General features: G+C 37.2%; 1 protein-coding gene across 1 annotated transcript in view; it reads left to right on the forward strand.

Moving 5' to 3' along the window:
- Nucleotides 1-14,596: 14,596 nt before the first annotated feature.
- The window catches only part of LOC125238769 (V-type proton ATPase subunit D-like), a 29,813-nt gene continuing 17,526 nt past the window's right edge, over nt 14,597-26,883 (forward strand). Inside the window, exon 1 of the mRNA XM_048146203.1 lies at nt 14,597-14,752. Coding sequence (XP_048002160.1) covers nt 14,734-14,752 — 19 coding nt within the window. The 5' untranslated portion in view covers nt 14,597-14,733. The remainder of the gene's footprint in view (nt 14,753-26,883) is intronic.

Here is a 26,883-nt window from a genome sequence, read left to right on the forward strand (position 1 = left end):
CGAAAAGCGACTGGCAAATATCAAATGACATTTCCCACATAAGTTCCGAAAAACTCATTGGTGCGAGCCAGGGTTCGAACCCGCGACCTCCGGAACGAAAGTCGCACGCACTTACCGCAAGGAGGATGATGACTAAATGAAATCATAATTTGGGGAAATGCAATACTTATTATAGTATTTGAAACCCCAAAAGCTTCGTAAATCTTCGAAAAACTAATTAAATATGGGACGTAACGTATAGTAGTTGATGACGCTAGAAGCGCCACCTGGCGAAAAAAAAGGGTGTCATTTAATCGATCTGCAGAATATTCCTTTTTTGGCAAGCAAAAATATATATTTGGTCAGCAAAATTGGACAGTTGGTTAGCAACTGAAGGTCAGAAAGTATTTTTAAACTAGTTCACAATTAATGTCATACTGAGCTACTTACTCAAAAAATTTTTGGTTGACAGTTTGATTACTTAAGCGGCAGTAAGCTATCAGCCTTAAATCAGATTTCTTTAAGCAACCTGCGGGTAAGCGATTTATTTCAGTTTGGATTACAATTGCGAATCAGTTTTAAAAACGGCTGATCATTTAATTACTTCCCGAAAAAAAAGAAAGAAATATAGGGTGCGTATTAGTAAATATACAGGGTGTATCAATAGGTAGATGTAAACATACAGGGTGTATCAATCTAGGGCTAGATGTAAACACGTTTCTAGGCCGGCTCTAGGCCCAGATAGCGACATTATGCGGCGCGGCTAAACACCTATTAGAGTAGGCTCTTACGAAACAGACTTACATACCTTCAGACAGGACATAGAAGGTGTTGAGATAATAACCTAACCTAAGCACAAAATTAAAATTTTGAAAAACCCCCGACCGCGACATAGTAGACCGATTTTCATGAACATGACTAAGAACACTCCCGACTAACTCAGCTTTCAGACAAAAAAACTAAATAAATAAATAATAATAAAATAAATATTGGGGACACCTTACACAGATCAACTTAGCCCCAAACTAAGCAAAGCTTGTATTATGGGTGCTAAGCGACGATATACATACTTAAATAGATAAATAAATACTTATATACCTAGAAAACATCCATGACTCAGGAACAAATATCTGTGCTCATCACACAAATAAATGCCCTTACCGGGATTCGAACCCAGGACCGCGGCTTAGCAGGCAGGGTCACTACCGACTGAGCCAGACCGGTCGTCAAATCAAAATCGGTTCATCCGTTCGGGAGCTACGATGCCACAGACAGACACACACACGTACAGACAGACAAACAGACAGACAGACAGACACGTCAAACTTGTAACACCCCTTCGTTTTTGCGTCGGGGGTTAAAAAAGGCGCTGTTGGCCTAGCGGTAAGAGCGTGCGACTTTCATTAAAGAGGTCGCAGGTTCGAACCCCAGCTCGTATTAATGAGTTTTTCGGAACGTATGTGCGAAATGTCTATCTTGTCATCACGTTACATTTGAATTACATTAAACTGCATTGACAGAAGCGCCACCTGACATAACCTAATAAGAACTAAACATGACTATGAAATAAGTAACCTACATACATGTGTTTTTTGAAAAGAAGAAAGAAGTTAAAGTTTAGTTTTAAGTTTTAGTTTTGAATAAACATTTATTTCATTTCATTTCATTTCATTATCTAGATAAAGAGACCTTATTGTCGATGGCGCTTAGGGCGTTATGAGCGAAGTTCGTTTACAAATACGACGCCGCGGGACAATTACCCAGATAACGTCACATGTATAAAAAAATGTCGTATCTGGGCCATTTTTTTCAAGGTTGTCCACCCCGCTTTTTTTTGGATTAGGAAATTTTTATCTGGTATCCACTCAAAATCGCGAGCTCGTAATCCATGAAGGAGAAAAAAAGTGTTCCAAGGTTGTTTTTTAAATTCCGTTACCACTTTTTGTATGGCGGTAACGGAATGGAAGGTTTTGAAAAATGTATTAAAGTCTTGGGACATATTTTTCTCCTATAAGGATCGAAATACCTCGCGATTCTGAGTATGAATCGCGTAAAAAATACCCATGTTACAAAAAAGTGGAATGACTGTGGAATAACCTCTGTGGCAATTCTAAACGTCACTATATCTAGGTAGGCCTCTGATCGCGACGCGGCAGTGCACTTTTCTTGTAGGATTAAACACACGCACGCATTAATGCGCATTACAGGGGATGTTGCACCGCGTCTCAGGTGACACTATACCCTATAAAGACATTTATACTTAGTCATAGCCCCGTGTGGTGACGGGTTAAGAATTTCACCCCTTCCTTCCCGTGATCCCGTGGGTGTCATAGAAGTCGACCGTGAGATATGGGTTAATTTGTGGCGTAGACGAGAGGCTGGCAATCTGTCACTGCAATGTCAGAATTTGGATTTATTTAATCTCCTTTTTGCCAAGAGTGACACTGAAACTTAGTAGTTCATGTGCTCTGCTTAGTCTTTTGTGGTATACAGGCGTGATTATATGTATGTATGTATGTATATTTAGTCACAACCCTCCTTGCGTCTTTCCCGCATTTGGACGATTTTTTTTCAAAGTTGTTCCCCCTACTTTTTTTTTAGGATTCAGATTTTATGTGTTTTCCACTCAGAATCGCGAGCTATTTCAATCTTAATAGGATAAAAAAAGTGTCCGAAGGTTTTTTCCCTTTCCGTTACCATTTTTTATACATTTTGTATGGCGGTAACGGAAAAGAAGGTTTGAAAAATGTAATGGAGGTCTTGGGATATTTTTTTTCTCCTATCAGAATCGAAAGACCTCGCGATTCTAAGTATGAATCACGTAAAAATTACCCATGTTACAAAAAGAGTGGGGTGGAAAACTTTGGAAAAAAAAAGTTGCCCATTTGCCAAGGCTCATGGGAGCCTGGCGTCCGCTATAACAAATAATCCCAAGGGCACCAATAGGCACTAGTTTTATGAAAGCGACTGCCATCTGACTTTCCAACCCGAAGGGTAACTAAGACTTATTGGGATTAGCTGGGTTTCCTCACGATGTTTTCCTTCACCGAAAAGCGATTTATTATATTATTATTTAGATTTATTACTTGGTAAATCCATACTAATATTATAAATGGGAAAGTGTGTGTGTCTGTTTGTTTGTCTGTCTTTCAGGGCAAAACGGAGCGACGAATTGATGTGATTTTTTAAGTGGAGATAGCTGAAGGGATGGAGAGTGACATGGGATACTTTTTGTCTCTTTCTAACCCCCACTTTCCTAAAATGGGGGGTGGATTTTTGTATGGCGCATTCGGCAATGTTCGAATTTAATGCGAGCGAAGCCACGGGCAAAAGCTAATTTATAATAAATAGTACGTTACTTCTGGAAAGTTATGTATGAAAATGTTGGCATAATTAATGGAAGAATTTTTTTGATTGGGATATGTACATTATAGGCCGAAGTGTTTTTTCATCAACCCTCCCCATCCCTCCCCCCTCGGCCTCACCCCTCTTCCCCCCCTTAAATAGCCGAAAATGCGGTTTTTCGCGATTTCTGACAAAAACCGTTAAAGATACAGAAAAAGCGTGTAGGAACAAAGTAATCCTTGATAAATTTACTACAAATCATTCATTGACACTTTGGTTCTAGCACTTATAGTTTTCGCGTGATCCATCACGAAAGTTGGTCCTTTGCTGCAATTTTCTTTAGTGAATGTTAAGTTTTCTCCCAAATTGCTTACGAAATCTGTTTGATAATACTAAAATATTATAAACTGAAAATGAATTTCAGCGGGAAAAATCATTACCATGGGTGGAACTTGAACTCACGGCTTCTGGATTGATACTCCAGGGCTCTACCAACAGCTACCAAAAGCTCATCCCCAGTCATCGATATACTATATGCATCAATGGTACTCCTAGCGACTACTACCGTGAAAATATTACGTCTTAAATAGTTACTGGAATTCCAAGACACATTTGAAATTCCACCCATGGTAGTGATTTTTCCCCCTTAATTTTATTTTAGTCATGAGTTACGATTTCGTAAGCATTTTGGGCGAAAACTTAACATTATTTAAGGAAAATTGCAGCAAAGGACCAACTTTCGTGACGGATGACGCGAAAACTATAAGTTCTAGAACCAAAATGTTAATGAATGATATGTAGTAAATTTATTAAGAATTACTTCGTTCCTACGCGCTTTTTCTGTATCTTCAACAGTTTTGTCAGAAATCGAAAAAAACCGCATTTTCGGCACTTTAAGGGAGGGTAGAGGGGTGACGCAGAGGGGGGAGGAGTGGGGAGGGTTGATGAAAAATAACTTCTGTCTATAACGTACATATTTCAATTAAAAAAAACCTTCCATTAATTATGCCGTAATTTTAGCTAATTTCCCCCTACTAAAAATTTACATTAGTACATTGGCAAATATCAAATGACATTTCGTCTCATTGGAGCCAGGTTTCGAACCCGCGACCTCCGGACTTTTACCGCTAGGTTACCAGCGCTTCAGTAACATATGTCAGTTTTCATTATTATACTAAATACAGTACACGGCAGCAAAATTCAATAACTGCTGGTTCCGAGGTAGTGTCAGAAATAATGCAGCGATCACCGCCATTTTGAACCGCACGCTACACAGCTGACTCTTCATAGAGCTACAATTCTAAACTAGAGAAGGTAAACTATTCAGCTAAATTTATATATTTATACACCGTGTTTAGGTTCATCATCAGGAATCGCCCTGTGTATCGCTTTATGTTAAATTAGAATAATTTTTTTTTTCATTTCCATATACACCGTGTTTTTTTTGTTTTCCGTTAAATTCGACACGTCGTTAGGTTCGTTATCAGGAACCACCCTGTATATCAATTTTAGTTATTTTCGCCAAAAAAATAATTTTCATCGTTTTCATACATAATAAATGAATTAATTAGTGTGATAGACCCTTAGGAATAATATTCCAGTTAGTGTCAAGTGATTGATGGCACATGTCAAAACAAATAACATTAGGAAGTGGTAAAGGCTGTCACACACGTTTTCAGTGATTATTTTTATTTTTTTAATAACTCAATAACCGTAAAAGTTAAGACGCTAGTTTCTTAGAGAAATTAATTGTATTTGATCTAAAGGACCTTAAAGTTAACGGAATTCAATAAAAACAGGTTGTACAATAAATGGATTAATTGGTGTGAGAGGACCAGCTTAATCATATCATTAAAGTCATTGTCAAGTGTTTGACGTCACATGTCAAAAAAATAACACTAGGAAGTGGTAAGGGATGTCACACACGTGTTCAGTAATTTTTTTTTTTAATAATTCGATAATCGTAAGAGTTAGGACGCTAGTTTCATAGAGAAATTAATTGTATTTGACCTAAACCTTCCCTTAAAGTTAACGGAATTCAATAAAAACAGGGTGTATAATAATAACATTGCGTTCTCCATTAATTTCTAGATCATAAAGTAGGTGCCATAAAGTATTCTGGTCGATGAGTTTCTTGGTAAGAACTTATAAAATTAAACACCTAGTTAGAAGTTAGAACTTACAAAATACCTAGTTTTACGGGTCACTATCAAATTTACCTTATCGCTAAAAGACTATATAGCTGACACGTCTGGATTGTGTTATGTCTTTGTGGCTACGTAGACATGAATGCTAAATGTGTCTTTAGCAAAACGTCTGGATCTTAAAACGTAACAATTTAAAATGATCTAACTGCAAAACATCTTCATCTTCGAATGTCTGTATTACAAAACAGACATGAACGCTAAACAGTTAAGGAGCAAAAAATCTGGATTGTTTAATGTTTTTATTGCTAAATAGAATAAACGCCAAACGACCCGTTAGCAAAACGTCTGGTTTTAAAATGCTTAAGTGTCTTGAGAATTCAAACCTTCTCGCACTGTTAATAAGAACTGTTCTGTTACATATTTATAAACCATGGCGATAACACATTATATTTCCGGACGTTTTGCTACTGAATAGTTCTGTGTTGACGTCAATTAACTAACTACACTTTTGGCTTTTTAGATATGCTAATCATACGGACTATGTATATTTCCAGACGTTTGGCTACTCATTCATTCTAAGTCTTAGCCATCCAGTTAAATTTACTTTTTGCTGATTGAGTATTCTACTTTCAAGTCATCCCAGCTGAATTGACTTTATACTGACTGTATATTTAAATTTTCTGACATCTAGCCGAAATAGTCGTTTAGCGATAAGGTAAACTTGATAGTGACCCAGTTTTACAAGCTTTTATTAATTTAACTTTTAATATATAATTATTTGTTGAAAGAAAATTATATTCAACGATCAAAACTTCTATCAAACGAGGAATTTCAATAGTTATTATATTTTAATAAGTTACACATAACTAGCATTTGCCCGCGGCTTCGCTTGCGTTAAATTGCGTAACGCTCTATACAATTATGGACTTCTACCACAGAATATATAATAGTACAAGTACAGAAGGCCCACTGCTTTGATGTTCACGAAATGCCGCTTTTTTAAATGCCTACAAAATTCTAACAAAGAAACGACCCGCACGTGCGCAGCGTCGGACGATAGGGTTGCCTATGGATTAAAACGAATTAATATTTACAAAAAATGTTATACTATTATATTCATGTCTTGGGTACTTTCTAGCTATATATACAGTATTTATATATTTTTGTTTGTCCCAACATCACAAGCCTTATTGAAATTTTCCGTGGGACTCAGTCAATAGTAGATCTATGTAAAATTGTGCTATTTTATTCATGATATCCATTTAACTAAGCTTTATTAGCCATTCCACACGCGGAATTCGCATATGAAACTTAAAAAAAACTCGCGACGTAAAATAATAATTAGAATGTGCGAACGTGCGTTCCATGAGAATGCGCGCCACCCCTGAGTAGGCCGCGAACTCGCGGCCGCCGGCATGTACTTGTAGCGCGGCGATAGGATCGCGGAGTGAGCCGCCCCTGCTTCTACCCCAATTCTAACATCCTATTTTAGGGAAATGGGGGGTTAGAAGGAGAGAAAAACTGACCTACGAGTATGTCACTCTTTATTCCTTCAACTATCTCCACTTCAAAAATCACGTCAATTGGTTGCTCGGTTTTGCCGTGAAAGACGGATAAACAGACACACACACTTTCCCATTTATAATATTAGTATGGATTTCAAGGTTATCATTATTACCTAACGTCAAAGGAATTTAGTGAAGGCTTCTTACATTGTAACATATTTCATCGATCGTAAGATAGAGACATAGTAAAACGGAGTTTTGGGCCATATTCAAGGATTATGTATATAGGATGTACAATCGCCATACTAAATCGTAGGTACCTCAATTTTTAGCGCCATCTATTAAATACTATCATAACTACAGTGATGATGCCTACAATTTTTTTTTAAATGTGCTGATGTGATGTCATGATATTAAAATAAAGAAATCATTCATTTGTTCTTATATAAAATGAAAACACGCAAAAATATTTGGGGAAAATATGATTTTGGTCGCTTCTAGGCTGCGAAACAGCGCCATCTAGTTTTAAGCCTAAAAAGCCCATACATTTCGGCGATACGCTTTTTTGTATGGGCGTTATCAGTTCCGTATTACATCGTTCTTGGGCATGTCTAAATTATACGCGATTTCGACATAATAGGGAGGACGACTACATAAAAAAAATGGCATTCTGTTTAGTCCGTCAGTTAGATCGTCCAAAAATAATGAACACATATTTTACGCTTTTTCTAATTAATGAAAAAAATACAAAGATATAGAGCACCCAAAGTTCCGGAGTGGGGGCTCGTGACGTCACCTCTAAGTAAAAATGTACCTAGGCGTGACGTCACGTGAAACTTCAACGCACTGTACCGTCGTCATTTTTCGTTTACGATAAAAAAGAAAAAATACTTGTCTAAAATTGTTGTATAATGTAACTGACGGACTAATTAGTTTTTTTTAGTTGGCTCGCCTATTATTACTGAAGCATCTAATACATAAATTAAAAAAGGCTCCCACGCATAATCGCATAACTGAAAAGCGTAAAAAACAAGGTTATTCAACTTTTCATCCCCCCGTAATAGATCCCTAGAAAAGTTGAAGGGTTCTCAAAACTACATAAAAAGCAGTGTTTTCACATATTCATCGCACAAAAATTAAAAATAATATATATGATAAAACAACCATACAAAATTAAGGCATAAATTTACTGCAGTAAAGTTTTGTTCTTGTGTTTTTTGTGAAACTTATGACGTTTTTGAATAAAATATTGCTGTGCCTTTTGTGGTATTAAAATCCCACACTGATCGTGTTTTTGAAGACAGGTGTGAATGGCAGCCATTTTTGTTTTACGATGAATAGTGTTTTTAGGGTTTCGTTGGTAGTAATTGAACCCTTTGAGATATCACCACAAAATATATAAAAGTACAAGTATCACGGAAATTAATACTTGTGCAAGAAAAGTGTGGAAATAACGTACATGACAAAGAGCTGCTTAAAACTTGATTATAATTATATGTGTTATATATAAGTGTTTGTATATTATACACCCTGTTTTTATTGAATTCCGTTAACTTTAAGAGAAGGTTTTTAGATCAAATACAATTAATTTATCTAAGAAACTAGCGTCTTAATCTTACGGTTACATAGAAAAGTATCACTTAGGACCGCCTCCTAGCGGAGAAGAAAAAAAACATTTTTCCGAAATAGTAACGTAATTTTTTTTATAGAATAGTGCATAGTCTATTAAACTTAACTCAGGCGTTCTGCGTCGGGATAAAATCGGCATCGCGCGTGCTCAATGAAAATGCTCTTCGTTACGGAGCAAAACATGTTTAATAATATTATTCTAATAACACTGTAAGTTCAGATCAGCTCGTATTTCGAGATTGGTATTTGAACTCTAAAAATAACATGGTACTCGTATCAAAGACATATGTAACTCCGTATAGACAGATAGTCTAAGAAAAAACGTACCTCAAAACCACACAGAAAAAGGTACGGTGACCTAGATGGCGATACATCTTTGGGGGATGCTCGGCTAGATGGCACTAATATTAATATTTGACATTTTAACACATATCAAGCTGAGAATATGGGCCAAATTGTCAAAACTGAGTTTCAAAAGTTTTAAGCTTGTGTAGATAGATGGCTGTCTATGCACTGTGATTACACATTTTACTTTGACAGTAACTCTCTATAATACTCGATCCTCTTTACTCGTATCAACTTACTATATTACTAAAAGCTGTAAATTTTTCACAAGTATCATATTTTAAATACGTCAGCATGTCACTACTCATAATATCTTTTCTTTTCTTCACACATGAATCGTAATCAGATAAAATTGACACGCTTCACAAAAACCTCAAAATCAATGGCGAGGTGTTGAAGAGGGTCCTTTTGTTAAAACACAACCCTATTATTCTTTGACACGATTACACCATTTATTATTGAACCCTAATTGTTAAGAAAACTGTATACTTCACCCTTAGTCCAATGGCATGGCGGAGCTCGCGTTAAAATGGGTGAAAGAATTTCGCATTTTGTAGATATGTGAGTTGTGCGTCTTTGTCAAGTGGTGGGGCTCTGAGGGGATGGAATAATTGTTCAAAAGTGAATGCTGTTTGTAATATAGTTTTTGCTTCGGTTGAGGTACTTGAGCTAGGCTTGGATTTTACTATTTTTAATTTGTGTTTTAACATCGACTTAGTAATTCTTAAGAGGCAACAGGAGCGAAAATGAAAATAATAGTTTTAAAAGATTCATGGTTAGTTTCATTAGATTTATATTGACCGGGATATAAACCGTGATTACTTTTTGATTTTTATTGAGCTACCGAACGAAAAAAATGGTACTTAATAGGCTACTTGACCCTTTTTTAAGGTATGTCTTATATGATTAAGTACTGTCCAATTAACCGAAATAAATGTTACCATATTTTATTATGACCTAAAACATCAAAAATATTTCTAAAGTATACTTTTACGTAATCAGGCGAAAACAACACAGTCATATTAGGATGCTGATACGCAATAATGTGTTATCCCACATGCATTTTGCAATAAGATATTAACTCACCTGCTGGCCTGCTGGCCTGTGTGGTGACGGGTTAAGAATTTCACCACCCCCTTTCTTCCCGTGGGTGTCGTAGAAGGCGACTGTGGGATATGGGTTAAATTGTGGCGTAGGCGAGAGGCTGGCAACCTGTCACTGCAATGTCACAGTTTCGGTTTCTTTCAACCCCTTATTTGCCAAGAGTGGCACTGAAGCTTTAGTAGTTTCATGTGCTCTGCTTACCCCTTTATGGGATACAGGCGTGATTGTATGTGTATGTATGTATGTCAACTCAAAAATTTGACGATTAAAGTTGACATTTTATTGCAAAATTCATGTGGAATAACACATTATTGCGTAATCTATAGAATATCTGTGCTATCATTCTATTCGAAAAACAACATTTTCTGACTTTTAAGTGTGAGGCGTAAAGTTCATTATAGGCCACGTCTTTGCCTTTGGCTAGTCTGTGGCCAAGAGTAAGCCCATTTATAATGTTGAAAAAAACTAGATATGTACGTTTACGAACCGTAAGAGATTGTAACTTTGGGTAGGTAAAGTTGCCAGCTAAATATCTGTAGCCAAACCTTTATTAAGGCAAGATATTAAAGCTACCGGATTAAATTGCCAATTTTGAGTAATTACGTCTGCCGCCGGGTCTTAAGTGATACCTATGTCTTCATAGGTTAGCTGGCACCTGTGTGATATGCACCGAAATCTTACGCCGTGGCTTGCGTGGGCGACGGTCGCGCGATGGTCGCGCGACGGCGATGCGACGCATACGAGATCAAACCTTATCGATATGGAAGTATGAGACGCGACGGCGACGGTCGCGCGACCGTCGCCCACGCAAGACACGGCGTTAGGGTTAATTGTTACGGTTATTCGGGGAAATATTGCAAAATTATCCATACTTATACTTACTTACTAATATTATAAATGGGAAAGTGTGTGTGTCTGTTTGTTTGTCCGTCTTTCACGGCAAAACGGAGCGACGATTTGACGTGATTTTTTAAGTGGAGATAGTTGAAGGGATGGAGAGTGACATAGGCTACTTTTTGTCTCTTTCTAATGCGAGCGAAGCCGCGGGAAAAAGCTAGGTAGTATGTTTATGAAGTAAATATATGCACTTGTTAAATAAATAATCAAAGTCACCAGGGGGCCGATTTTTGAATCTCACGGCGTTCGAAATCAGAAAATTTTCACCGAAATTGCCTACTATTTTCAGTGACAATTTTCTGAATTCGAACGCCGTGAGATTCAAAAATCGGCCCCCTGGTGACATTTTAACATTACATAGTAATATTTATTAACTACCTATTTATTACGAAACTAGCTTTTGCTGAGAAAGAGACAAAAAGTAGCCTATGTCACTCTCCACCCCTTCAACTATCTCCACTTAAAAAATCACGTCAATTGGTCGCTCCGTTTTGACGTGAAAGGCGGACAAACAAACAGACACAGACACAGACACTTTCCCATTTATATAAGGGTGATTCTAAGTTAGGAGGTAATACGTTGTATGGAGAGACGGCGCGAACTTTTTTGTTGTTTTTTACCTATTTGTTTATTTGTATTAGTTAAAACTGCCAATTTGAAGTGTTTACAAAGAGGACCAGTCAATTTATTTGTTTTATCAGCGACCAGGGGAAATACTCAGTCCAGGGGAGATACTGTTGCACAGGGGAGGATACTTTGTGACCAGGGAAGAGACAGTTGTATGAAAAATTTTGTTTTATTTTTTAAGAATTAACTCTATTTATTGTTTTTATTATAATTATTGATTATTTATACTCAGACTTTACATTTCATAACATTCTTACAGCAAGAAAAGTGATAATTCCTTAATGAGTTGTCTTATTTTTCACTTCTCCATATTATCCATTAAAACAAAAATAATTTTAATGTACAATCAATAGCCAACAAGTAAACAAAAACCTATCCTTTTAATATCAGTATTAAACCTTTTTATTAAACAGCTTCACGAAAATTTCATATGAAGTTGAATGTGAATGTGTCCTCTTTTTTTCTTAATAGTTGCGTTTTTCTGGAAAGAAAACCTTCTATCGTAAAGCTAAAATAAAAATAGGTACAACGCTAAACAAAGGTTAAGAGAAAACGGAAATAAAAATAATCAAAACTAGTACAAAAGTATCTCCCCTGGCTTTTTTGATACGCCAGGGGAGATACATTTTCGATGAAAATCAAAAATAGCTGTAAAAGTGTTTCTCGTACGCAATTCATAAATAAACGTAACAATATATTCAACATTTACAGTGGATATTGTTATATATATTAGTATTTAAACAAATGATTATGAAATAAAAGTGACCAGAGGAAATTAAGACTGCATTCACTCAACATTTCTGTACCCAGCGAGTGCCGTGGCCGAAATAATCAACAAAACGGATGCACTTGCCTTACGCGCCTCTTGACGGTAACTTCACATAACACCCTGTGTATTAGAGGACAGAACCTCCACAGATTAACAAATTAAACCGACTTTTGAACGAAAACTAAAAAGCCAGGGGACGAGACACGAAACACGTAGGACAAAGTTTGGAGTTCATAATTGTTGTTAAATACAGTAATATAAGAAATTCCACTCATAAAATACTGTTCCTTAGTTATTTATGTTTGTAAAATTAAGGCTATTAAAATAATAAGTGAATTTTAACAAAGTCATATTTACTTGTTGACAAATAAATTCGGTTGGGGGACAGGCCAGGGGAGAGACATTTTTCCTACATTAGAGCTGATTGTGACTAATTTACATGAATTTCTGTAATAATTTTGAGTGCCCAGGTAGACATTTAGTTTTATAAAATAAATATGTTATTATGAAGTATTATCTTGAAAAAATATATTTTTTTGTCAGTGCCGTCGAAAGTACCTCTTAACTTAGAATCACCCATAAGTATAATGTAAAAAACTATGGAAACGGATTATATCGCGTACTTATAATGAATATACAATTCATCCCGACCATTCCATTCTTATATGTGAGTAGCTTTTAATTGCACATTGTAATTTTTCCTCAGTCACTCGTTGACCACGAATGCGTGTTCGAAACGTCGGGATGAATTGTAAATTACATACGCAGCATAATCCGTTTCCATAATTTTATTTCATGAGTAGGTAACTATCGCGGTAACCGAAGACAATACCTATTTAGAACCTAAACTTTAAATTCATATTTCTTACTTGATACGAAGTAGCTCGCAGCGTTGTATATGGGATCCAAGCATTCTTAAAAATTCACACAATATAGTCACAACATAACACAAAGTAATATGTTATTTCTCTTACACTCACACATAACCATTCACGTTATAGTTAAAACCATGTTTGCACTTTTTAAAATAGCAAATTTTTATTTTAGCACTAAGTTTAAAAGCAAACCGAATTCTGACAAGACTATGAAAGACAGTTGACAGTCTATCTTATATTCTTTTTTCTAAGCACATAGGGAACTTTAGTGTGCCAGACTTTATTAGCAAAGAGTTTTTAACGGGATTTGTTATTTATAGTATTTATTTGATAATAATTATGACGAATTGACGATATTAAATTTGATCCATACTACATTTATATTATACTAGCGACCCGCCCCGGCTACGCGCGGGTACTATACCTACATGTAAACCTTCCTCTAGAATCACTCTATCTATTAAAAAAACCGCATCAAAATCCGTTGCGTAGTTTTAAAGATTTAAGCATACATAGGGACATAGGGACGTAGTGTAGGACGTAGTGTATGTAGTGATAGTGATATTATTATAAATGGGAAAGTGTGTGTGTCTGTTTGTTTGTCCGTCTTTCACGGCAAAACGGAACGACGAATTGACGTTATTTTTTAAGTGGAGATAGTTGAAGGGATGGAGAGTGACATAGGCTACTTTTTGTCTCTTTCTAACGCGAGCGAAGCCGCGGGCAAAAGCTAGTAGTATATAAAATACGCAGATGGTACGGAAACGCTGTGATTTTCTTATGGGACACGTCGTGCGTTTCCGAACCGTCGCCGTTTTTAACCCCCGACGCAAAAACGAAGGGGTGTTATAAGTTTGACGTGTCTGTCTGTCTGTCTGTCTGTTTGTCTGTCTGTGTGTGTGTCTGTCTGTGGCATCGTAGCTCCCGAACGGATAAACCGATTTAGATTTAGTTTTTTTTGTCTTAAAGCTGAGTTAGTCGGGAGTGTTCTTAGCCATGTTTTAAGAAAATCGGTCTACTATGTCGCGGTCGGGGTTTTTTTCAAAATTTTAATTTTGTGGTAGCAGCGGTGTGCTCGCACCTTTATTCTGTTGTATGGGCTGACGTGGGGCTGACAGTACAGTTCTACGTCATAGTATGAAGATAATAGTTGCAATGAAATACCGCGTAGTCATATATTTCTGGTCAAGCTCTGATATACTCGATTCTCTTTGAAAATATCCAACCTTTTTATTGTACTTATTAAAACCTCTTTGACCGCTTTCTATCACAATTTTTTTCTTCTAAACGTAACAATTTCTGACAGAATCTTCTAAAACTGACACATCGAAAACAAAATGCAACGATGTCACACCCAACCGACCATGTAACAAAATACCACCAAATCCATAGAAATTGTATGGAAATCCATACAACCGTCCATAATACATGAAATAGTGCAATAGACAAACCCGGAATGTTCACGAAAATAGAAAATTTGGAAATAACATCAAAATAATTGAGAAACCGCAATGGCGGACAAGGACGAAGGTATGAAATTATTTTTGATTATGTATAAGGTTTATTTTGACTAGCTTTTGCCCGCGGCTTCGCTCGCGTTAGAAAGAGACAAAAAGTATCCTATGTCACTCTCCATCCCTTCAACTATCTCCACTTAAAAAATCACGTCAATTCATTCCTCCGTTTTGCCGTGAAAGACGGACAAACAAACAGACACACACACTTTCCCATTTATAATATTAGTATGGATGGATTATGTATCCATCCATACTAATATAAATGGGCAGTTCTCAGGAGGCGCGTTTTTACGTGTCCGGGGCAAAAAACGTCAGAACGGACTGTTCTAAAAATCTGAATTAATTCAGGCATAATCTTTAGCCTCTGTTCTACTTGGTACACTATAAAATTATTTATTTATTATTTGTATAATATAAGTAATAAAATATTAAACGCGAAAAATGACCTTCGGTGGGCGTGTCCCGCACCCAGAATTTGCAAAACAAAAAATCATAACTCAAGATGGAGTTGTTGATCGCAGTTGATATAGATATTCACGTATAAGGTGTTAGTTAACCTATACTATTTTCTATATAAAAATAATATGTTAGCTAAACTCATCGAGTAAAGACAAATTTACGATGTGTCCCGGGCTAGTGACTGATTTCGGTGTAATTTGTTAAACATTACAAATTAGTAGATCAGGGACATAGTGGCACAAATATAGTATGTTTTAGCTATGTTTTAACCATTCAGTGTAGAGATTCGATGCAGTACCGTTTCATAAAGGGGAATTTTTAAAGGTTTCTCAGTCATTCGGTGGGTTTGGTCCCATGTTTTTTAAGATTCGGTGGTTCAATTTACTCTCACAGTTTTAGTGCATTTGTCGTTATGTAAGGTACTAATAAATCCTTGAAAGGATGTTATTTCGTCATTATGACATCTCCTCTGTATCATGCATGCTATTTCAGTTACGAGTATCTCCAAAAAAACCGGCCAAGAGCGTGTCGGGCCACGCTCAGTGTAGGGTTCCGTAGTTTTCCGTATTTTTCTCAAAAACTACTGAACCTATCAAGTTCAAAACGATTTTCCTAGAAAGTTTTTATAAAGTTCTACTATTATGATTTTTTTCATATTTTTTGAACATAGGGTTCAAAAGTTAGAGGGGGGGGACGCACTTTTTTTTCCTTTAGAAGCGATTATTTCCGAAACTATTAATATTATCAAAAAACGATCTTAGTAAACCCTTCTTCATTTTTAAATACCTATCCAACAATACATCACACGTTGGGGTTGGAATGAAAAAAAATATCAGCCCCCACTTTACATGTAGGGGGGGTACCCTAATAAAACATTTTTTCCATTTTTTATTTTTGCACTTTGTTGGCGTGATTGATATAGATATTGGTACCAAATTTCAGCTTTCTAGTGCTTACGGTTACTGAGATTATCCGCGGACGGACGGACGGACGGACGGACGGACGGACGGACGGACAGACAGACATGGCGAAACTATAAGGGTTCCTAGTTGACTACGGAACCCTAAAAAGCGATAAAATTTGATATCAGTGGTGTTGATTTCCGTGGTTTCGGTGGATTTTTTGACCACCGATATCAAAACCGGCCAAGAGCGTGTCGGGCCACGCTCAGTGTAGGGTTCCGTAGTTTTCCGTATTTTTCTCAAAAACTACTGAACCTATCAAGTTCAAAACAATTTTCCTAGAAAGTCTTTATAAAGTTCTACTTTTGTAATTTTTTTCATAATTTTTAAACATATGGTTCAAAAGTTAGAGGGGGGGGGACGCACTTTTTTTTCCTTTAGGAGCGATTATTTCCGAAAATATTAACATTATTAGAAAACAATCTTAGTAAACCCTTATTCATTTTTAAATACCTATCCAACAATATATCACACGTTGAGGTTGGAATTAAAAAAAATATCAGCCCCTACTTTACATGTAGGGGGGGTACCTTAATAAAACATTTTTTTCCATTTTTTATTTTTGCACTTTGTTGGCGTGATTGATATACATATTAGTACCAAATTTCAGCTTTCTAGTGCTTACGGTTACTGAAATTATCCGCGGACGGACGGACGGACGGACGGACGGACGGACGGACGGACAGACAGACATGGCGAAATTATAAAGGTTCCTAGTCGACTACGGAACCCTAAAAATGGTAACGGAATGGGAAAAAACTTGGGAGACTTTTTTTTCCTATTAGGAGTGAAAGAGCTCACGATTCTGAGTGGAAACCACATAAAAATTTCCAAATTCAAAAAAAGTCGGGTGGACGTACAACTTTGACAAAAATAAAAATGTCCCAGATAACAGTTCTAATCAACATTCAACAATTAAAATGATTTATTAATAATGAAGAACTAACACGATAAGGTAGGCAAGCACGAATTCAAATTTGTGATTTTTGTGTTTATTGCCATCGCGCAGTCGGGGGCGGTGCCGCTCGGTCGCATCAGAAGTCCGAAACTAGAGAAATATAGAGAGCGCTCGATCGCGAGTAGCTACTTGCGCCGGCGGCGGACGCGGGCGGACAGGGCCTCTCTGTGGGTTCCACTTCCACCCCCGTCAGCGCGACGGCGATAAAGACCTAAAAATCTCAAATTTGAATTCGTGCTTCGGTATCGTATCCTCTTAAGGGTTAATTCGCCTTCTGAATTTGTTATGAAAGTGCGTGCATTAGTGACGAATCGCTTAGTGGACGCCCGGCTTCACATATTGCTTTTCGTTTTACCAACAACGCCATTCATTCATAAGTTTCATTAACGATACCATGTGGTTACGGAGTGCACACGAGTTGAATACGGCTACGTAACCAGTCTAAAATGTGCCGTCCAGACGCGTAAGAAGATCATGGTTCCGGAGAGCGCCCTTACACTGGTTTTTTGAGCGTATGACTAGCCCGCACTCAAGTGGCTATTCTAATTATATCACGTACGTTATGCACAGTCACTCCATCTAGTGACGAGAGGTAATAATACTTAGACGACTCAATAACGTTCAATGCGAGTTTGCTGATGTTGTATTCAGTCGTGTAATAAATTTTAGATTCGAATTTTGAAAAATATTGCATTGAATTCGTGTTTGTGTGGATTTGTGTATTAAATTAATGATATTCTTAATGCATGAGACTAAAATAATACCTTTGAGACCTTTAAATTTATTGAATAAATAGGTCATAATGGCTAATCGTGGCACGTAGCGCCATCTATGATTTTGATTTGACATTAATTATACGATGTTCCGGATGAGACCCCATGATATCGATAAGGTTTGATTTCGTATGCGTCGCATCGCCGTCGCGCGACCATCGCGCGACCGTCGCCCATGCAAGCCATCGGCTTATCAGTCGCGGTCGTTAGCCGCGTCCGTCAGACGCGTCCCATAATTTGTTTCAATATTTATACACAAGTTTTCTTTTCAATAGCAATAGCTAACGTAACACTTGGCTTGAGTAATAAAAACTGTATAGTTAAATTAATGAAATATGTATAAGTAGGATATTGAAATCTTCTTTCTTCGTTGAGCCATCACAGCTAACTTTAACTTACAAACGGTCTTAAGCACCTGCACTTCTGAAGGCGCTTAAGTCATTTTTGCTAATAAAAAAAAACCACAACGTTCTATGAACATTGGTCAAGTGCGAGTCGGTTTTCAACTTTTCCATACAAAGAACTCATGAGCGCCTGAACGACTATGATGGCAAAGTTAACGTTTCGCACTTTCAAGACTTTACGTATATATCTCGGAAACGATAAGAGATAGAGCAAAATGGACTTCAGATTTGGGCTTTCGGTGGCACAAATTCTATGTTTTCGTCAACAGACACCTTTTTTGGACCGATTTGAATAAAATTTTGCTCAGTCAATTTATAAACGGTCTTAAGCGCCTCCTTTTTAGTAGGAACTTAAGTCATTTTGTACAAATGAAAAAAAAATTGAACAAGTTCTATAAAGAAAAAGACAGAAATGAATTTCTTTATACCTGTCCAACGCGCTTAGACAATTTTAAGACGTTTAGTAACTACTTGCAGCGGCAGTGAGTGAAATTCGTAATCTGAGTTTTTATCTCTTAAGTCCGACTTACGCTTGACTGTAGATTTCTAATAGGTTTTCCTGTAATCTACAGGGAGAGGGCTATCTCGTGTATTTTTTTGGAAATTTTACGCTAAGTAGTTTCGGAGATAAGGGGGGGGGGAATGGTCATTTTTTGCTTATTTTCTTAAATTACTTCTTAATTACCAAAACAAAAAATATAAAAAATATATATTTCAGATGCTGATAAAATGCTCTTTCATTTGATATGTAACACAATATAGTTTTAATAACTTTGATTTTTAATTTTCAATTTTACCCCCCAAAAGTGACCCCTGTGATTAAATTTCATTTAATTAAATTACATGTCCGTCTTTGGGCCACAGGCTTACATACGTGTGCCAAATTTCAAGTAAATCGGTCCAGTAGTTTCGGAGAAATCGGCTGTGACAGAGGGACAGACAGACACGCGAGTGATCCTATAAGGGTTCCGTTTTTCCTCTTTGAGGTACGGAACCCTAAAAATTGGCCAAGAGCGTGTCGGGCCACGCTCAGTGTAGGGTTCCGTAGTTTTCCGTATTTTTCTCAAAAACTACTGAACCTATCAAGTTCAAAACAATTTTCCTAGAAAGTCTTTATAAAGTTCTACTTTTGTAATTTTTTTCATAATTTTTAAACATATGGTTCAAAAGTTAGAGGGGGGGGGACGCACTTTTTTTTCCTTTAGGAGCGATTATTTCCGAAAATATTAACATTATTAGAAAACAATCTTAGTAAACCCTTATTCATTTTTAAATACCTATCCAACAATATATCACACGTTGAGGTTGGAATTAAAAAAAATATCAGCCCCTACTTTACATGTAGGGGGGGTACCTTAATAAAACATTTTTTTCCATTTTTTATTTTTGCACTTTGTTGGCGTGATTGATATACATATTAGTACCAAATTTCAGCTTTCTAGTGCTTACGGTTACTGAAATTATCCGCGGACGGACGGACGGACGGACGGACGGACGGACGGACGGACAGACAGACATGGCGAAATTATAAAGGTTCCTAGTCGACTACGGAACCCTAAAAATGGTAACGGAATGGGAAAAAACTTGGGAGACTTTTTTTTCCTATTAGGAGTGAAAGAGCTCACGATTCTGAGTGGAAACCACATAAAAATTTCCAAATTCAAAAAAGTCGGGTGGACGTACAACTTTGACAAAAATAAAAATGTCCCAGATAACAGTTCTAATCAACATTCAACAATTAAAATGATTTATTAATAATGAAGAACTAACACGATAAGGTAGGCAAGCACGAATTCAAATTTGTGATTTTTGTGTTTATTGCCATCGCGCAGTCGGGGGCGGTGCCGCTCGGTCGCATCAGAAGTCCGAAACTAGAGAAATATAGAGAGCGCTCGATCGCGAGTAGCTACTTGCGCCGGCGGCGGACGCGGGCGGACAGGGCCTCTCTGTGGGTTCCACTTCCACCCCCGTCAGCGCGACGGCGATAAAGACCTAAAAATCTCAAATTTGAATTCGTGCTTCGGTATCGTATCCTCTTAAGGGTTAATTCGCCTTCTGAATTTGTTATGAAAGTGCGTGCATTAGTGACGAATCGCTTAGTGGACGCCCGGCTTCACATATTGCTTTTCGTTTTACCAACAACGCCATTCATTCATAAGTTTCATTAACGATACCATGTGGTTACGGAGTGCACACGAGTTGAATACGGCTACGTAACCAGTCTAAAATGTGCCGTCCAGACGCGTAAGAAGATCATGGTTCCGGAGAGCGCCCTTACACTGGTTTTTTGAGCGTATGACTAGCCCGCACTCAAGTGGCTATTCTAATTATATCACGTACGTTATGCACAGTCACTCCATCTAGTGACGAGAGGTAATAATACTTAGACGACTCAATAACGTTCAATGCGAGTTTGCTGATGTTGTATTCAGTCGTGTAATAAATTTTAGATTCGAATTTTGAAAAATATTGCATTGAATTCGTGTTTGTGTGGATTTGTGTATTAAATTAATGATATTCTTAATGCATGAGACTAAAATAATACCTTTGAGACCTTTAAATTTATTGAATAAATAGGTCATAATGGCTAATCGTGGCACGTAGCGCCATCTATGATTTTGATTTGACATTAATTATACGATGTTCCGGATGAGACCCCATGATATCGATAAGGTTTGATTTCGTATGCGTCGCATCGCCGTCGCGCGACCATCGCGCGACCGTCGCCCATGCAAGCCATCGGCTTATCAGTCGCGGTCGTTAGCCGCGTCCGTCAGACGCGTCCCATAATTTGTTTCAATATTTATACACAAGTTTTCTTTTCAATAGCAATAGCTAACGTAACACTTGGCTTGAGTAATAAAAACTGTATAGTTAAATTAATGAAATATGTATAAGTAGGATATTGAAATCTTCTTTCTTCGTTGAGCCATCACAGCTAACTTTAACTTACAAACGGTCTTAAGCACCTGCACTTCTGAAGGCGCTTAAGTCATTTTTGCTAATAAAAAAAAAACCACAACGTTCTATGAACATTGGTCAAGTGCGAGTCGGTTTTCAACTTTTCCATACAAAGAACTCATGAGCGCCTGAACGACTATGATGGCAAAGTTAACGTTTCGCACTTTCAAGACTTTACGTATATATCTCGGAAACGATAAGAGATAGAGCAAAATGGACTTCAGATTTGGGCTTTCGGTGGCACAAATTCTATGTTTTCGTCAACAGACACCTTTTTTTGGACCGATTTGAATAAAATTTTGCTCAGTCAATTTATAAACGGTCTTAAGCGCCTCCTTTTTAGTAGGAACTTAAGTCATTTTGTACAAATGAAAAAAAAATTGAACAAGTTCTATAAAGAAAAAGACAGAAATGAATTTCTTTATACCTGTCCAACGCGCTTAGACAATTTTAAGACGTTTAGTAACTACTTGCAGCGGCAGTGAGTGAAATTCGTAATCTGAGTTTTTATCTCTTAAGTCCGACTTACGCTTGACTGTAGATTTCTAATAGGTTTTCCTGTAATCTACAGGGAGAGGGCTATCTCGTGTATTTTTTTGGAAATTTTACGCTAAGTAGTTTCGGAGATAAGGGGGGGGGGAATGGTCATTTTTTGCTTATTTTCTTAAATTACTTCTTAATTACCAAAACAAAAAATATAAAAAATATATATTTCAGATGCTGATAAAATGCTCTTTCATTTGATATGTAACACAATATAGTTTTAATAACTTTGATTTTTAATTTTCAATTTTACCCCCCAAAAGTGACCCCTGTGATTAAATTTCATTTAATTAAATTACATGTCCGTCTTTGGGCCACAGGCTTACATACGTGTGCCAAATTTCAAGTAAATCGGTCCAGTAGTTTCGGAGAAATCGGCTGTGACAGAGGGACAGACAGACACGCGAGTGATCCTATAAGGGTTCCGTTTTTCCTCTTTGAGGTACGGAACCCTAAAAACCGGCCAAGAGCGTGTCGGGCCACGCTCAGTGTAGGGTTCCGTAGTTTTCCGTATTTTTCTCAAAAACTACTGAACCTATCAAGTTCAAAACAATTTTCCTAGAAAGTCTTTATAAAGTTCTACTTTTGTAATTTTTTTCATAATTTTTAAACATATGGTTCAAAAGTTAGAGGGGGGGGGACGCACTTTTTTTTCCTTTAGGAGCGATTATTTCCGAAAATATTAACATTATTAGAAAACAATCTTAGTAAACCCTTATTCATTTTTAAATACCTATCCAACACGTTGAGGTTAGAATTAAAAAAAATATCAGCCCCTACTTTACATGTAGGGGGGGTACCTTAATAAAACATTTTTTTCCATTTTTTATTTTTGCACTTTGTTGGCGTGATTGATATACATATTAGTACCAAATTTCAGCTTTCTAGTGCTTACGGTTACTGAAATTATCCGCGGACGGACGGACGGACGGACGGACGGACGGACGGACGGACAGACAGACATGGCGAAATTATAAAGGTTCCTAGTCGACTACGGAACCCTAAAAATGGTAACGGAATGGGAAAAAACTTGGGAGACTTTTTTTCCTATTAGGAGTGAAAGAGCTCACGATTCTGAGTGGAAACCACATAAAAATTTCCAAATTCAAAAAAAGTCGGGTGGACGTACAACTTTGACAAAAATAAAAATGTCCCAGATAACAGTTCTAATCAACATTCAACAATTAAAATGATTTATTAATAATGAAGAACTAACACGATAAGGTAGGCAAGCACGAATTCAAATTTGTGATTTTTGTGTTTATTGCCATCGCGCAGTCGGGGGCGGTGCCGCTCGGTCGCATCAGAAGTCCGAAACTAGAGAAATATAGAGAGCGCTCGATCGCGAGTAGCTACTTGCGCCGGCGGCGGACGCGGGCGGACAGGGCCTCTCTGTGGGTTCCACTTCCACCCCCGTCAGCGCGACGGCGATAAAGACCTAAAAATCTCAAATTTGAATTCGTGCTTCGGTATCGTATCCTCTTAAGGGTTAATTCGCCTTCTGAATTTGTTATGAAAGTGCGTGCATTAGTGACGAATCGCTTAGTGGACGCCCGGCTTCACATATTGCTTTTCGTTTTACCAACAACGCCATTCATTCATAAGTTTCATTAACGATACCATGTGGTTACGGAGTGCACACGAGTTGAATACGGCTACGTAACCAGTCTAAAATGTGCCGTCCAGACGCGTAAGAAGATCATGGTCACAGTATAAGGATATATCAGTAGTTAATCTCCGGCAGCGGCGGCGCGGTCGTTACTACTGCGCAAGGTCACGCAGGGTTGTACAACGTTACTATAATCGACTTCGTACAATGTAAGTTGTTGTAAATCTAATAGGTACTATTAACTGTAAGTAGGTTTTAGTATAACAATACCACGTCATGACACCACATTAGTCAGTATTGAAGATACAAAAAATCATTATAAATATATTACTCAGATTACTCTCATACGCGCAATAGTAGATTGTGTAACAATAATTGCAAAAGCGTTAATTTAAGTGTTCATTTTATATGTTTTCTCTAGAATACACCCAATCCATCACAATAAAAAAAAGATTCGTTTGAACTAGAAACGTAGGTACCTACTGTCCTACTCGTATTAGTAACTGTGTATGGCGCTATGCTAGTACCAACGCTCTTTCTACCTTTTTATCTAATAAAGATTCAAGTACGTATTTGTTTCTTAAATACTGACGAAATCATATTTACATAAAATGTTTGAATAGATGTTTGCACAATATTTAAGTAGGTACCAAACTTTCGAGCTAGATAGATCGCAGCATCTACCTAAATGTCGTTACAGATAAATCCTTATTGATTTTAATGTGTCATTCTAGCTTTAAATCTCACTTTTACGCCATTTACGTAAGCAATAATGTACCTAACACTGCAAATATATAACAACCACTTACTTTTCTGGGTGTCTAGGAATTCTAAAGAATGACATTTCCGCATTTTGAGAACTTTCCATACACCTATAAACACTACAGTAACGAAAATATGTCTTCGGTGCTGACGTCATTTTCTCCCGAACTCAACACGTCAACACAGCGCGCAAACGCGGCCCCGACTGTCCAGCCCAATAATCACCAGTTTCGCATGTTTTCGCCGCATGCGAGGGGAGGGAGGGGGACACACCGCGCGGCGTGAAGTTTGTAAGAAGAGTTATTACTGGTTTTATACTGTGTCATGGTTCCGGAGAGCGCCCTTACACTGGTTTTTTGAGCGTATGACTAGCCCGCACTCAAGTGGCTATTCTAATTATATCACGTACGTTATGCACAGTCACTCCATCTAGTGACGAGAGGTAATAATACTTAGACGACTCAATAACGTTCAATGCGAGTTTGCTGATGTTGTATTCAGTCGTGTAATAAATTTTAGATTCGAATTTTGAAAAATATTGCATTGAATTCGTGTTTGTGTGGATTTGTGTATTAAATTAATGATATTCTTAATGCATGAGACTAAAATAATACCTTTGAGACCTTTAAATTTATTGAATAAATAGGTCATAATGGCTAATCGTGGCACGTAGCGCCATCTATGATTTTGATTTGACATTAATTATACGATGTTCCGGATGAGACCCCATGATATCGATAAGGTTTGATTTCGTATGCGTCGCATCGCCGTCGCGCGACCATCGCGCGACCGTCGCCCATGCAAGCCATCGGCTTATCAGTCGCGGTCGTTAGCCGCGTCCGTCAGACGCGTCCCATAATTTGTTTCAATATTTATACACAAGTTTTCTTTTCAATAGCAATAGCTAACGTAACACTTGGCTTGAGTAATAAAAACTGTATAGTTAAATTAATGAAATATGTATAAGTAGGATATTGAAATCTTCTTTCTTCGTTGAGCCATCACAGCTAACTTTAACTTACAAACGGTCTTAAGCACCTGCACTTCTGAAGGCGCTTAAGTCATTTTTGCTAATAAAAAAAACCACAACGTTCTATGAACATTGGTCAAGTGCGAGTCGGTTTTCAACTTTTCCATACAAAGAACTCATGAGCGCCTGAACGACTATGATGGCAAAGTTAACGTTTCGCACTTTCAAGACTTTACGTATATATCTCGGAAACGATAAGAGATAGAGCAAAATGGACTTCAGATTTGGGCTTTCGGTGGCACAAATTCTATGTTTTCGTCAACAGACACCTTTTTTGGACCGATTTGAATAAAATTTTGCTCAGTCAATTTATAAACGGTCTTAAGCGCCTCCTTTTTAGTAGGAACTTAAGTCATTTTGTACAAATGAAAAAAAAATTGAACAAGTTCTATAAAGAAAAAGACAGAAATGAATTTCTTTATACCTGTCCAACGCGCTTAGACAATTTTAAGACGTTTAGTAACTACTTGCAGCGGCAGTGAGTGAAATTCGTAATCTGAGTTTTTATCTCTTAAGTCCGACTTACGCTTGACTGTAGATTTCTAATAGGTTTTCCTGTAATCTACAGGGAGAGGGCTATCTCGTGTATTTTTTTGGAAATTTTACGCTAAGTAGTTTCGGAGATAAGGGGGGGGAATGGTCATTTTTTGCTTATTTTCTTAAATTACTTCTTAATTACCAAAACAAAAAATATAAAAAATATATATTTCAGATGCTGATAAAATGCTCTTTCATTTGATATGTAACACAATATAGTTTTAATAACTTTGATTTTTAATTTTCAATTTTACCCCCCAAAAGTGACCCCTGTGATTAAATTTCATTTAATTAAATTACATGTCCGTCTTTGGGCCACAGGCTTACATACGTGTGCCAAATTTCAAGTAAATCGGTCCAGTAGTTTCGGAGAAATCGGCTGTGACAGAGGGACAGACAGACACGCGAGTGATCCTATAAGGGTTCCGTTTTTCCTCTTTGAGGTACGGAACCCTAAAAAGTGACCACCGAGGTCGATTTCCGAGTTGTAAATTGGGTTTTGTTTATTATTTTCTAACATTTCATGCTTAAATACGAGAGTAGGATATACTTTGTAAAAACATAAAACTATGTTTGTAAGCAAATTAAGGCATAGTATGGGTACAAAATTCACTACTCGATAATGACTAACGGGTGATTCTAAGTTAAGAGGTACTTTGGACGGCACTGACAAAAAAATATATTTTTTCAAGATAATACTTCATAATAACATATTTATTTTATAAAACTAAATGTTTTCTACCTGGGCACTCAAAATTATTACAGAAATTCATGTAAATTAGTCACAATCAGCTCTAATGTAGGAAAAATGTCTCTCCCCTGGCCTGTCCCCCAACCGAATTTATTTGTCAACAAGTAATTATGACTTTGTTAAAATTCACTTATTATTTTAATAGCCTTAATTTTACAAACATAAATAACTAAGGAACAGTATTTTATGAGTGGAATTTCTTATATTACTGTATTTAACAACAATTATGAACTCCAAACTTTGTCCTACGTGTTTCGTGTCTCGTCCCCTGGCTTTTTAGTTTTCGTTCAAAAGTCGGTTTAATTTGTTAATCTGTGGAGGTTCTGTCCTCTAATACACAGGGTGTTATGTGAAGTTACCGTCAAGAGGCGCGTAAGGCAACTATGCATCCGTTT

This window comes from Leguminivora glycinivorella, chromosome 24 (assembly GCF_023078275.1).
Source record: "Leguminivora glycinivorella isolate SPB_JAAS2020 chromosome 24, LegGlyc_1.1, whole genome shotgun sequence".
Lineage (NCBI taxonomy): Eukaryota > Metazoa > Arthropoda > Insecta > Lepidoptera > Tortricidae > Leguminivora > Leguminivora glycinivorella.